Source organism: Phocoena phocoena, chromosome 6, assembly GCF_963924675.1.
Source record: "Phocoena phocoena chromosome 6, mPhoPho1.1, whole genome shotgun sequence".
NCBI lineage: Eukaryota > Metazoa > Chordata > Mammalia > Artiodactyla > Phocoenidae > Phocoena > Phocoena phocoena.
This window is the reverse complement of record NC_089224.1, coordinates 111,213,474-111,228,594: the sequence shown is the minus strand read 5'-3', so window position 1 is coordinate 111,228,594 and position 15,121 is coordinate 111,213,474. Positions and strand designations below refer to the sequence as shown.

Below are 15,121 nucleotides of genomic sequence, written 5' to 3'. Positions count from 1 at the left end.
ACTAAGATCCTGCAAGCTGCACAGCACAGCCAAAAATAAAATAAAATTAACAAACAAACAAACGCAATTACCTTTAAGAAATAGCCTTTTCCACGGCGAGGGGGAAGGGCGAGCGGTGACAGAGTGAGAGAGCGGCATGGACATATATACACTACCAGACGTAAAATAGACAGCTAGTGGGAAGCGGCCGCATAGCACAGGGAGATCAGCTCGGTGCTCTGTGACCACCTAGAGGGGTGGGAGAGGGAGGGTGGGAGGGAGGCTCAAGAGGGAGGAGATACGGGGATATATGTATACGTACAGCTGATTCACTTTGTCATAAAGCAGAAGCTAACACACCGTTGTAAAGCAAGTCTACTCCAATAAAGATGTTTAAGTAAACAAATGATTTTGATCCGTTAAAAAAAAAAAATCCTTTTCCAGAACACTTACATCGTCCCAAACAGAAACTCTATACCCTCTAAGTAACTCTCCATTCCCCCCTCCCTCCGGCCCCTGGCAACCTTATCCTATTTTCCATCTCTATGAATTTGCCTACTCCTGGTGCCTTACGTATGTGGACTCACACAGTATTTGTCCTTCTGTGTCTGGTTTATATCATCCATGTTGTAGCAGGTGTCAGGATTTCCTTCCTTTTCAAGGCTGAATAATATTCCACGGTATGTATAGACCACATTTTGTTAAGCCATCATCAGTTGCTGGACACTTGGGTTATTTCCACCTTTCCACTATGCAAATAATGCTGCTAGGAACATGGATGCACAAGTATCTATTCAAGTCTCTGTTTTCAGTTCTTTTGGGTATATAAGCCGGAGCGGAACTGCTGGATCATATGGGGATTCTGTTTAATTTTCTGAGGAACCAAACCACTGTTTCCCACAGCAGCTGCGCCATTTGACATTCCTACCAATAGTGCACGTGGGTTCACATTTGTCCACATCCTTGCCAACACTCGTTTTCTGTTTTCCTGACAGTAGTCATCCTGAGGGGGCACCTCCATCTGCTTCTTAACCTCCAAGCCTCAGTTTCCTCATCCGCGTACTGGGGACAAGGACCCTCAAGGGGTAGGACTCAATGAGGAAACACACATACGGGACTTAGAGTACCATATGGCCCATAAGAACTGCTCGGCAATGACAGCTAATGTTCCTGAAGGGGGGAGCCCCACCCTCCAACCCCAGGTGGGGGTCACAGAGCTACAAGGGTCAATGCAGGCAGAATAAAATCACAGGCTTCCCTTCTCACCCATGTTCCCTGTGGATCAGCAACGGAAGAGACTAGACGGAGAGCGGGGCAAGTCCGTGCAGTAAGTGGAAAGGCCTCTGCCTCCTCCCCCTCCCCCTCTCCTCCACACACGCACACACACATGCACAAAGCCTGCTTCCCTCCTGCGGTTTCTATTCTTGTCCTAAGTTCCGTCTATCTTTAGTTACTGGGTGATCAATACGGCAGGACGTTTATGGAAGAAGACAAGAAGGCAAGAAAGGGGCAGGGGGTCAAGGGAGGAGAAACCAGGCCGGTGCCGGCTGGCCCAGGGCCTTGGATGAGAAGCCAGACCCCAGCAGCATCTGGGAAAGCCAGTGGATTCTCACACCTACCAAATTTTAAAATGGTGTCTATAGTTCCTGTTCACTTAATCAATGGTGTACAGATCAGGTGCACAGGACCTTCATCTGATGCATAGGACCTCTCTCCGTCATCTCCCACCAACACCACCCTGCTTGGCTTGAATACCTCCAAGAATGGGGAACTCACTCTTCCTTTCCTGTCCTTGGCTGGCTAAGGCCCAGCTGGACTGGTTCCCTGGAGCCTCCAAGAGTTTTCTGGGTGGAAGACTTTGCCCTGGGGCAGGGCCTGAGGGTGAGAATAGGATGACCATTTCCCCTTCCCTCTGCCCCAGACCCAGAGTCAGCAGGCTGCTTACCCGGAGTTTGTCCAGATCCCAGGTGCCCGCCCTGCCAGAGGCCTGCAGAATACTGTGAGTGTAGCGGCTATGCTGTCACGGCTGTGAGAAGACAGGCAGGTCTCAGAGCAGAGGGGGCACACTGACAGCTTGTGAGCTGCCTTGGGTTGCAGGTGTGTTTTGTTTACCTGCACAGGATTTTCAGTAGGTGCCAGTATTTCAAAAAGCAAGTGATTTCACATATATATCTGCTACATGCCTTCTCTCACAACATCAGAAGATGTGGCAACATCTGGTCTGCCTCTCTCCCTGACCTCTCCGGCCACCTAGCCAGAGGAATGGGACACTAGGGTAAGCTCTTCAAATATATCGTTTCACTGAAGTCTCACCCCAAGCTGGTGAGGTCGTTATCATATCTCCATTTTGCAGATGGGAAAACTGAGGCTTAGACAGGTTAAGGTGATCCAGCTAATCAGTGATGGAGGCAGGATTCAAACCCTGGTTGGTCTAATGATGCCAGCTCCTACCTGGGGGTTCCCAACTCTCCACTTCCTTGCAGAGATTTGTAAAGAATCTCTTCTGGACCTCGCCCCAAACTTATGGGACCCAGAGCTCTTAGCAGTGGGGCTGGGGAGCCCGTTGTTTTAAAATGCCCTCCTGAGGATTCCCCTGGCGGTCCAGTGGTTAAGAATCCACCTTCCAATGCGGGGGACAGGGGTTTGATCCCTGGTTGGGGAACTAAGATCCCACATGCCGTGGGGCAACCAAGTCTGCATGCCGCAACTAGAGAGAAGCCCACGCGCTGCAACGGAAGATCCCGCATGCCAGATCCCGCATGCGGCAACGAAGGACCCCGTGTGCCGCAACTAAGACCCGAAGCAGCCAAAAATAAAATAAATAAATATTTAAAAAATAAATAAAGTAAAATGCTCTCCTGTATGAAGCTGGTTGGATGTGGGCCTGGCTGCCCTTGACCACTGTGTTGGGGGTGCAGGTGGGGGCCTTGTCTCTTCTCCAAGCACCGTCTCGTTCCTCCTCAAATCCGGTGCCGCCCCGGACTTGCCCAGTTAAAGCCAGCCGCTCTCCCAGTCCACACCTGAGTTTCCCTGTGTGTGGAAGGAGAAAATCGCTCCCGCCCCTTCCCAGCCTTCCAGGAATGGGAGCAACTTAACGGGCGGGACCCCCTCTTCTCTTTATCTCAGACCCAGAGTAAGCAGGACTGGCAAGGCTGTTTTGCCTGGTCCTGAAAGGAGGGGAGGCCGGTGGTGGGCCGGGACCTCCAGGTGCTGGAAGCTACTTTGCTCCCTGCACCGCTGCCCTGTGGGGCTGCGGTTTGCTCTCCTTCTTCCTCTCACCCCCTGATTTGTACCAGGTCCTCACCCCCAGGGGCCTGGGCTTCTCCATCTGCTCCATCCTCCTCCCCCAGAGCCAGGTGCTTGCTGGCTGGAAATAGCTGACATGAGTGACAGGGCTGGAAGCATCCATGGTGTCAAAGACCTTTAGATTCCACAGGGAGATGGACTTGAGCTTGGGCACACTAGGGTTGGACCTTGGCTGTTCGGTGGTCAGTTTCGCTGTGTGATCTACTTATGTCCCCTGACCTCGGCCTCCTTATCTAAAAACACAAGGTGGAGGGGAATGTCGTCCCTGTGGGAAAGGCTCTATGGGGTGGAGATCAGGTCCGGCTTGCTCAATGCTCCAGCTTGTGGGGTCTTAGAGATTTAATAACCTTGTGGGAAGTGAATGACTATTGATTAACTAAGATGCATGTGAGCCCTGAGCTCACTGTTCAACAGGAAAGGAGCCCACAGCAAACACTCAATAAGTATCAGCTACTATTGTTAGCAGGCCACAGGGGGAGGCACCGTGTAACTCTGGGTCATGAAATTCTGAGCAAATACCAGAACAGGTTCAGTCTGAAATCCCAGCACCCGAGAGCCCGGGGATCCTCAGGTCACTACTCAGGAACACCAAGGGCATCATCTGGGTGGGCCCACGGGCACCTTTACCACCCCATCCTGCCTCTCTGGCCTCTCTGGCTCCCAGGCACAGCTGGACTTTCCCACCTGGAATTTAAAAAGGAAAAGTAGAGGAAGTCACAGCCCGTTGCTGAAGCATCTGACCAGATCTAATTAATCGATTAGCCAAGCTGCCACTTTCCTGCCAGCCAGCCGCCTGAAGAGTACTTACTTTATCTGTGAATTGATTGCGTACTTTCACCACCACTACAGCTAATCCCCACCACCCACAGAGGCTGGGTGCCGGCGGGAGCTGGGAGCTGCCGGGCAGGGACCGCCCTGCCTCGTTGCCAGGGAGGCACAGGCTCCAGGCAGCCCCAGGCCTCAGGTTACAGACAGGAAACTGAGGTCCAGAGAGGGGAGCAGAGGGGCGGGGCTGGAACCCAGCTCACCTGACCCCTAGGTCACCTGGCACCAGAACAGCCCTCTTGATCTAGATGAGGCTGAAAAGCTGAGACTCTTTCCTCTGCCGCACCCCCCCGCCCCGACCCCGGCACTGTCCCTCTGTCCCTTCCCAAATACGATCTGCCCCACTTCTGCATCTCAGAGTCCCTCCTAAGAGAAAAATGACCTTCACCCCTGGCGGAGGTGTAAGGGGCACTACAGGTCCTGGCTGTCACCATCCAGCGCAGACCCTGCAGCCAGCCTGGACCTCAGGACCCTGCACGAGCCGCCTAATGAAGGGGCAGGCGGGCTCTTGATTAGACTCCTGAAGATGATGGACACCCCCGTAGCAGCCCAAGGAGGTCAGAAAAGGGGCCACAGCCCCCAGAAGGGGTGGGGATCTTGTTCCTACCTCCGAACTGCTAAGCTGTTGGGTCGGTGGATGGGAGGGTCTTAAGAGAACCAGACCATCACATCCCCAGGGCTGGCAGAGGTCACCAAGATGGCCCACGGCCCAAAGCCTGCACACAGATCTGAGAAACAGGAGCAGGACATTGATCCTTGACTCCCTGCTACTGCAACAGCTGCCACATATCAGGCGGTCTCCAGACCACTCCTGGTTTAAAATAGCCTGCCCCCTGGGCTTCCCTGGTGGCGCACTGGTTGAGAGTCCGCCTGCCGATGCAGGGGACACGGGTTCATGCCCCGGTCCGGGAAGATCCCACATGCCGCGGAGCGGCTGGGCCCGTGAGCCATGGCCGCTGAGCCTGCGCGTCCGGAGCCCGTGCTCCGCAACGGGAGAGGCCACAGCAGTGAGAGGCCCGCGTACCGCAAAAAATAAAAAAATAAAATAAAATAGCCTGCCCCAAGTGCGGGTGGGCTAGGAGTCACGGGTGTCAGAACCACAGGCCCCTGCGTGTGCACCTGCCTTGCTGCCACCTGCTGGCCTTGAACTGACCCCACCTCATGAATCGCTTGCCTTTGCCTTGGCCCACCTGGAATCCACACAGAGTCAAAGGAAAATAAAATGCAGACACAGCGGAAAACCAAAACCCCACACCGCCCCTGCCCACCCCTACTCCGCAGGTGTGACCACAGTGAGAAGTTAGTACACAAGCTTCTAGCCTTTCCCCACATCCACGATGTTCCCGGGCCCGAAAGGGCTTCTTTCCAATGTCAACGTCAACAGAGAAATCATGTGTGCGGGCATATTATATATTCTACAAAAATGGGATTATACTATACACACCATGCCGCAAACTGGTTTTTGCACTCATCGGTAATTATACACTCGGGCCGTCTGCAGAGCCTGTCGTGGAAAGCTGCCCAAGGTATGTTGTCCCAGCTGGGTTCTGGTGCAGCCCCTGCCCAAACTGGCCTAAGCCATGCTCCTGGCCCTAATTATGCCCCAATACCCTTGGGTCTCAACTTGGTCCTTCCTCAACCTGCCCCAGCTCTCGGACGCCATTATTTTGAACACTATGTATTTTATTCAATAAACACTTTTTTAGCACGTGTGATGTGCTAAACCCACAGGAGTTTAACCTACGATGTAATAAACGCAAGCTCACAGTAGTTCTGAGTATCTCATCAACTCTAACTCTAACTCAATTCGCTTACCACGATGCAATGAGACAAGCATGTTCGTTATCACCCCTGTTCTACGGATGGGGAAACTGAGGCGCAGAGAGGTCCTCGTCCGGAGGCTCACAGCCAGTCGATGGCAGAGCTGGGAATTCACCCCAGGCCATCTGGCTCCAGAATGCCTACTCCAACTGTCACAGCAGCGGTTCTCAAACGCGAGTGTGTATCCGAATCCTCCAGAGAGCTTATTAAAACACAGATTGCTGGGCCTCACCCCTGGGATTTACGATACAGTAGGTCTGGCACGGGGCCCGAGAATTTGCATTTCTAACAAGTTTCCAAGTGACGCTAATGCTGCTGGTTCAGGAACCACACTGAGAGAGCTCCTGTGTTACATGCTGCTGCCCCTTATGATTGACCCCTTGGTTACCAGCGATGACCCCCCGCCTCCAAGCCTCGCTCTTGAGTGCAGACCAGGGTGTTATATCCATGGCTTGGGATAAACGCCTTGCCCCTACTGACCAGCAGGTCATCTGTCGAATGAACAGATGATCTGGGACAGCGTGCGACCATTTTATCATCTGCAATCTACAGAGGTCCTGGGAATCAAAGGCTGTTTTTACCTCCTATGATGGTCTTTTGCCTCCCCCAAAAGTGTCCACAAAACATCTTCTTCTCCAAAGCTGTGAGTAAAGGAATAACTCGGCAGGGTTGGGTTGTCCACACGCTACATAGTCCAAAGGAAAGTCTGGCCCTTAACTAGCTCCTGGGAGGAGTTTATGAGCCTTGGAATGTCCTGCCTCATAAGAGTCTTTGTTTATCTGGGGCCTTGGGCCACTCCAGATAACTTACACTAATGATGTGATTTATGATGGCGGCCTTGGGCCATGCAGTATCAGCATGACCTGTGGGTCAAGGAATTGGGGCCCAAGGTCAACCACGTGGGCAGTCAGCCACGCCTACATAACCAACTCCCAATAAAACCCCTGGATACCCAGGCTCGGGCAAGCTCCCCTGGCTGGCCCTACTCCGCACGTGCTGTCACCGTTGCTGCACTGGCAGAGGATGACCGGAGCTCGCACTGCTCTCTCCCAGAGCCTGCCCTCTGAACCTTTCCCCGTTGCTGATTGTAACCTGTATCCTTTCATTGTAACAACAGCAACTGTGGGTGTAACAGCTTTGCTAGGCTCTGTGAGTCCTTCTAGCGAATCCTGGAGCCTGAAGGCGGTCTCGGGCACCCCCCAGACACAAGTGCCCATTCATGGAGTCCGTGGCCAGTTACATTGTACCTCCTGAGCACCAGGCTTTAGCTCAAGCCCCACCCACACTGCCCAGGTCTGCTCTGCTCCACCCATCCTCTCCAGACCTCCCAGCCCTGTGGCTAGAGGTAGCCTGGGCCCTATGGAGGACATTTATCATCCGCCATTCACCTCCCTCCATGGAAAATCGCAGGTAGCCCCTTTGATGTAACACCAGGTAATGTCCCAGGTATCACGTAACATCCTAGGTATCAGGTAACATTCCAGGTTATCAGGTAATATCCCAGAAAACAGGTAACATCCTGGGAACAAGATAATATTCCAGGAACCAGGTAACATCCTGGGCACCAGGTAATGTCCCAGGTGTCACGTAACATCCTAGGTATCAGGTAACATTCCAGGTTATCAGGTAATATCCCAGAAAACAGGTAACATCCTGGGCACCAGGTAATGTCCCAGGAACCAGGTACTATCCCAGGAACCATGTAACGTCCTAGGTACCAGGTAACATCCCAGGTATCAGATAACATGCCAGGAAACAGGTAACATCCTAGGCCTCCAGGTATCTGGTAATAGCCCAGCAAGCAGGTAACATCCTGGGTACCAGGTTGCCCCCGGGCCTTACCTGCCCATGACCTCGATGTTGGAGATGGCGTAGAAGTACTTGTAGAGGTTCTCCCGCTGCACGTACGTGCCGCCCAGCGCCGGGCGCAGCAGCCGCATACGCAGGTCGGTGAGGGTGAAGAATTCCTTGAGGCCCTTGGCGCTCTCCAGCCGCGTGTACAAGTTGTCCATGTTGCGCAGGTTGGGGCCGGCGAAGATGGCGAAGCGGTCCCGCACCTCGAAGCGCACGTGCTTCTCCTTCTTGGAGCCGGCCCAGCGCGAGTACTCCTCCGTGCACAGCACCCGGTGGGCACCCGATGCCGACAGGTCGCGGGCGCGGCGGGCGGGCATGCCGAAGGCCTCCATGCAGTCCTCTGCGTAGAACTGGTAGGGCTGCCACGTGCGCCCGTTGTCCAGCGACTTCTCCAGGACCATGGCGGTGGGCCGGCCATACTCGAACGTCACCACCACGTCGTCCGTCAGCTCCAGGCTCTTGTTCCACGACAGGGTGATGTTGGCCTCCAGCGGGCTGGGGTAGCGGCTCCACGGGACGCTCTGCCAGTAGGTGGCCAGGCCCTCATCCTCTCTGTCCAACATGAGCCGGGGCGGGTGAGCCAGGTCCGGGTTGGAGGCGTCACACTCGTTGCTGCACAGGTAGGGGTTCTCCTGCGGGTGGGGAGAAGACCAGGGTGGATGCTGACTGTTCTGGGGGGCCCGGGAGCCTTGTCCCAGCCCAGCCCCGGTGTCTGCCCAGAGGTCTCAGAGCCTGTGCTCCGATGTCCGGGCACCAGGAAGCCTTTCTCTTCCAAAGCCCATAAAGACATGCAGCTCTATTGCCTCCCAAGAAAACATTCATTGCTACTCTAAGCTCAGACAATCAAGAAGGGCGGGAGCTAGTCACTGCTCCGAGACCCTCCGTGGCTCCCCACTGCCCGGAGGATAAAGCCCTACCGCTTTACCTCATTGACTCTGACCTCCTCCCACCATATCTGGAGCCACTGTTCCTGGCCTCCCACCTGAGCACTCCTGTCCTCCAAGCCTCCCTTTTCTGTGCCTCTGAGCCTTTGCAGACGGCATCCCCTCTCCTTGACATGCCCTTCCACTCTCTGTCTGCCTCCAAATTCCTACTCACACTTTTTTTTTCATCTTTATTGGAGTATAATGGCTTTACAATGGTGTGTTAGTTTCTGCTGTATAACAAAGTGAATCAGCCATATGCATACGTATATCCCCATATCCCCTCCGTCTTGAACCTCCCTCCCACCCTCCCTATCCCACCCCTCTAGGTCATTGCAAAGCACCGAGCTGATCTCCCTGTGCTATGCGGCTGCTTCCCACTAGCTGTTTTACATCTGGTAGTGGGTATATGTGCAGGCCGCTCTCTCACTTCATCCCAGCTTACCCTTCCCCCTCCCCGTGTCCTCAAGTCTATTCTCTGCGTCTGCGTCTTCATTCCCGCCCTTCCCCTAGGTTCTTCAGCACCATTTTTTTTAGATTCCATACGTATGTGTTAGCATATGGTATTTGTTTCTCTCTTTCTGACTTACTTCACTCTGTATGACAGACTCTAGGTCCATCCACCTCATTACAAATAGCTCAATTTCGTTTCTTTTTATGGCTGAGTAATGTTCCATTGTACATATGTGCCACATCTTCTTTAGCCATTCATCTGTCGATGGACATTTGACTCTTGAAATATCTCCTACACAGAGACGCCTTCTCGACCCTTCAGACAATACAATTAGTAGCAACAGGAGGGGCTGTGGAAGAAGTCCACCTGGTGCCCAGCACATTATCTCATTTCTCTCCTGTTTAGTAACTAGCTCACCGCCAATACTCACAGTGTGGGAGTGTCAACTCCATGCTCGGGATGAAGCAACCCGGGCTTTGGAAGGTGGTGGCCCTTGCCGGAGGCCCTGCTAGGAAGAGCTGGGGGCCGCACTGTGGCCTGTCTGCCACTGGGGCCCGCTCTCTGTCCCCACAGCCCGCGTGTCTGCCTCACGCACAGCCCGGGCTCCTCTCAAGGGGGTGTGTCTTGTGGCAGTCCCTTCCGGGTCCTCGGCACATGCCTGGCTGGCCCAGTGGGGGACACTGGCTGGGGAAGGCAGGGCACGGCCCCCACACGCTTCCTCTCCCCTCACCCCCGCCTCCGAAAGCTGGCAGCCCACTCCCTGGCCCGGTGGGCTCCAGCCGGGGCTTCCCTCCTCCGCAGTTCAAATCCATCCCCCGGGTCTGGTCTGCCGTGTGAACTCACCCGGAGGCCTGAAAATATCACTGACATGGTGGTTGCCGGGGGTTGGAGGGATGAATAGGGGCGAGCCCAGGGAATTTTTAGGGCAGTGAAGCCATCTTGTATGACCCTGTCACGCTGGGTAAATGACATGGTACATTTGCGCAACGCCAAGAGGGAGCCCTACTGTCAACGTGGGCTTGCGTTAATAACAACACGTCCATGTAACAATGGTACCACGCTAACGCAAGCTATTAATAATGGGGCAACTGTGTGGGGAAACGGGTCTTAGGGGCTCTCTGGACTGTCTGCTCCATTTTCGGTAAACCTAAGACTGCTCTAAAAAATAAAGGCTATTCATTAACAGGAAACACCGTCACTGAGAACCGCATGTGCCCCAGACCAATTGCAGCTCCTTTGATGAATATTTCAGGGCCCTGGTTCGCTCAGACACAAGCGGCTTCGATCTGAGTTAAAGCCTCACATTCTAAAATGAGGCATTCGGCTCCCAGTGGCAGTGGGCGCCTTGTCTCCCTAGGGGCCGAGCCGGCATCACCGCAGCGACCTTGGGCCGTCACCTTTGAAGCCCGTTAGTGGAGGACCAGTTACTAGGCCACCCAGGGATCCTCAGCGGGCAGGCTGGCTCTGGGGTTTACTGAGGCAGGTCCCACCAAAATAGCTCTGTCCTGGGTGCCCTGTGGTACCACTATCCACCCCACCTGGCCAGACCTGCTGATTCCCAGGACCCGGAAAACTTGGGGTGGAAGGGGTACAGCATTGAGTCCACCCCCCTCACTGAGCAAATGGGGAAACCGAGGCCCAGGGTGGGGCAGGACTGGCCCAGGACTCCCTGAGGGTGGGAGGGGTTTGAGGACGAGCCTGCTTGTGTCCTGGACAACCTCAGAGGTGTTCTGGAACTCTGGGGACCTCACGCACAACGTGGCAGGGAGAGGGGCCTGGCTCAGCCCATGGGGGTCCAAGCTTCCCCGCACTTCAGCGGGTGCTCTTGTGACGTCGCCCGGAACGGGGAGAGGCTGAAAGGCCCCATGGGGATGGCTCAGTGGCTTGTAGAGTCCAGGCCTGGTGATGAAAGGGGGTCAGGCCTGCCTGTGGGGGACAGCCCGCTCCCCAGGCCCTCAGCTGGCTCAGAGCTCACACCTGGACACTGGGGACCGGAAGACACAGTTTGCACCCAAGTGGGCATCCTCCCCTCCCCCGACCCAGCAATCATCCTCTTCCCACAGCTTCCCTTCTTCTACCGCCCCTGGCAACTTGTTATGGAGTATACTGTGCTCCCCCGCCCCCCAAATTCATATGTTGAAGCCTTAACCCCCAGTGCTTCTGAATGTGGCTGTATTTGGAAATAGGGCCTTTAAAAGTGATTACATTAAAATGAGGCCCTTAGGGTGGGCCCTAATCCAATCTGACTGGTGTCCTTACAAGAAGGGAAAATTTGGATACACAGACCCCTGGGGCACGTGCACACAGAATGACCACGTGAAGAAGCAGCAACAGGGGCCCACGGGCAAGTCATGGAGAGAAGCCTCAGAAGAAACTAGCCTGCCTTGGTTTTCAAGGGTCAGACCTTGACCTTGGACTTCCAGCCTCCAGAACCTGAGAAAAGAAATTTCTGTGGTTTAAGCCACCCAGGCCCTAGCAAACTAATACATGCCTCACCCCAAGTGAGCAAAGCGTGGGTCAGGGTGGAAGGAACGGGCCCGATGCTCTCTCTGGGGCCCTCCTCTACCAGCCCGCTTCTCAATACGCTGGCACCAGGTGGCATCATGGTACTCTGCCCACCTGGAAAGCTATCCACCCAGCACTGATGCTGGGCCTTTTCCCTGGCTGTCTCATCCCCTCTCACCTCTGAGCTTGTGCCCCTGCAGCTGCGCTCCCTCCTCTGGGTTTTTAGAGCTTTCCCCATGTACTTCCTCCAGGAAGCCCTCCTTGCTTGATTCACTTTTGAACCCAGTTCCCCCGTCATTCATCACAGGACTGTTAGTGTGCTCATCTGGGACAGTGCAGTGAAGCCTCCCGATAGGGCTTGGGCCTCAGTGACGTCACTAAGTTACAGTTATTTGCTCGTCCTATTAATTAGTTAGTAATAGAATGATAATTAGATTAATAGTCGTAGACCTCATATGGAATGTTGATATTATTCCTGTCAACCCCCAGCTGCTGTGAAACACCTCACCTCTCCCCTGGTCCTTTTTTTTTTTTTTCCTTTTTTTTCGGCCACACCGCGTGGCTTGTGGGACCCTAGCTCCCCGACCAGGGATTGAACCTGGGCCCTCCGCAGTGAGAGCGCGGAGTCCTAACCACTGGACCTCCAGGGAAGTCCCTCCTCTGGTCCTTCTCCATCCCCCTGCCTACGTTCCCTCACCTGCCCAGCCTCCTGTGGTTCCCATGGCGGGACATTGGATCCCTCACGCCCCACCCCTGCGCCCGGCCTGTCTGTCATCAGGAAGACTGACGCGGACGGGGGGCTCCAACCTGGCTGCCCTAGCCTGCAGGGCTCACTGCCCCCCGCCCCGGCCTCAGCCCGGGAAGCAGATGGTCGGAAACTAATGAATCAGCCTGTGTATTTACCAGCTCTGCGCCTGCTGCGGAGTGAGCGGGCTTAGTCAACAGCAAGCACAATAAATAAATCCCAAGCCATCGCCAACACAATTCCCTCTCTCCTATTTCTCTTCTTTCTTCCACCGCCCTCCCACCCCAAGATCTCGGAATTCCATTTAACCGTTGAGGGGCCAGGGTGCCCCCGACTGAAGGCGGCTTCAAGCCCACGGTCCTTCCCGAGCGCCAGGGGCTCATACCCTCATTTTCCTCCTGTCCACTAGGGAGGATGCCGAGGAGGAAGCCTGGGGTGCGAAGGCCGTTTCACCCCGAGCCCCGCACCCTGAGCGCTGCTGCATCTGACACGGCCGATCGCTGAGAGTGTGAGGGAGGGGCCGGCAGGGGGGCCAGCGCTGGCTGGCCTCCTAGGTCTGCGCATTTCTCCTCATCTCTATGAGATCAGATTAACTGATCACCGTCAAGATAAAGTGGCCTAATACCGGGGAGACAGAGCCAGGGATGTTTGGGGCACACCCCTAACTTCTCAGGATGACAGCAGGGCCAAACTTTGATATTATCAAAAGTTGTCATTGTTTCTTTAGACATTTCATGAATATCACCAAAACCAAAAAATCATACCCCTGTTTAAAAACCTTTGGATGTTCTCTGGAAAAATGTAACACATCACGTTTTCCACTTAGGGGACTCGTGGGGTCCCATTTCCCCAGTTAGGAACCCCTGTTCTGGGGTCAAACAGTTAAGGAAACTGGTGTTGGGGTCTGAAAGCCTTGGCCTCAATCTTGGCTCAACCCCTTGAGGCTGTGTGACCTTGAGAAAGTTGCTTTACCTCTCTGAGTCTTTATTTTCTCATCCAATATCACATGAGATTATCTGTATGAAATGCCTAGGAAATGTCCTCAAATGGTAGCAATTATTATTAAATAGCAGCTTCATGTACACCAGGTCAAGGGTTTTCCCAGCAACAAGGCTGAAGGGCACCTGGCCCCTTCACGGTGAAGCCAGGAGCTTCGCACACGACACTGACCACAGTGGGGACTGCTGGCTTGAAAGGGCGTGACGATCATGACATTCACTGAATGCCAACCATAGGCCAGGGCGGGCTGGGCACTGCACATCCATCCCGGCCGCATCCTCCCGGCACCCCCAGGAGGTAGGGCATCTCCATTTCCCAGACAAGAAACCAAGTACTTGCCAGCCCTGCATGACTTCCTCTGGATCCTGTGGGACCCCAGCAAGGAAATCTTGGGGAAACCAAGCCCATCATATCTGTGGCTCACTTATCTCTACAGATACACAAAGGCAAGTCACCTGCAAAGTGGGGCAGAACAGCTGGAGGGGTGAAGGCCGGGGTGCAGGGCGAGGGGAAGGCAGTCAGCCTGGGCACCAGCACGGCAGAGAACGGGGTGGGGACAAATCTCCTCCACAGACACTGAGCAGGAGTCACCTGGACCAACTGTTCTACAGAGAAACATTTCGTACCAGGCTTTTCATTGAAGAGACCTTGCAACTGTCTCTCCAGTGCTTTTACTTTTATGTTATTTTTTTGTGCAAAAGGTGCAGCTGGAGTCAGAGGCCAGGTTGTAAAGAGCAGAGACAAGCTACCAGCAAAAATTATCATCGAGGGCTTCCGTGGTGGCGCAGTGGTTAAGAACCCGCCTGCCAATGCAGGGGACACGGGTTCGAGCCCTGGTCCGGGAAGATCCCACATGCCGCGGAGCAACTAAGCCCGTGCACCACAACTACTGAGCCTGCGCGCCTAGAGCCCGCGAGCCACAAATACAGAGCCCGCGAGCCACAAGTTCTGAGCCCACGAGCCACAACTACTGAAGCCCATGTGCCTAGAGCCTGTGCTCCGCAACAAGAGAAGCCACCGCAGTGAGAAGCCCGCGCACCGCAACGAAGAGTAGTCCCTGCTCGCCGCAACTAGAGAAAGCCCGCACGCAGCAATGAAGAACCAACGCAGCCTATAAATAAATTAATTAATTAATTAACTTTTTAAAATGAAAAAGTTTACAAATGTATATATCATCGAGTGGGAAAGCTGACTGTTAGCAGAGATGGATGGCTTTCTGGGTCCTTAACCAAGGAGAGCATGGACGGGGCAGTCACCGGAATTGTAAGCAAGTCTTAGGAGGAGGAATAAACAACTTCATGCAGACGGGCCTTGCCATCCAAACCTGTGTTGGGACAAAATCACACCACTGCCGGACACCGCCAGAGCAGGTACGGGTCTTTGCGGAGCAGCGGGCCACAGTGTGGCAGGAAGGGCTTTGCCCTCTGTAACTGGGAGGGCGGGCACAGGGCTCGGCCGCTCACTGGGCACTTGAGCAGTCGCTCCACTGCCGTGAGCCTTAGGTTCCCAACTGCAGGGGAAGTACCAGGGGGGCCGTGGCCTCCCCCGCCTCCTTCCCCACTGCAGCCCAGACCTTGGCACTTTCCGGGGACTCAGGAAAGCTCTGTCCAGTGAATGAAAGTCCAGGGAGGCTGCGAAGGCTGACTTCATGGGCGGTCCTGAGAATTGCACCAGGTGCCACGTGGCAGGCACTCTGGGTGGCCCAGGCTT

At 54.5% G+C, this 15,121-nt stretch overlaps 1 protein-coding gene across 1 annotated transcript in view; it reads right to left on the bottom strand.

The window, feature by feature from the left end:
• NTNG2 (netrin G2) overlaps positions 1-15,121 on the bottom strand; it is a 67,983-nt gene that overhangs the window by 33,289 nt on the left and 19,573 nt on the right. Inside the window, exon 2 of the mRNA XM_065879025.1 lies at positions 7,774-8,417. Within this exon, the coding sequence (XP_065735097.1) occupies positions 7,774-8,417 (644 nt within the window). The remainder of the gene's footprint in view (positions 1-7,773; positions 8,418-15,121) is intronic.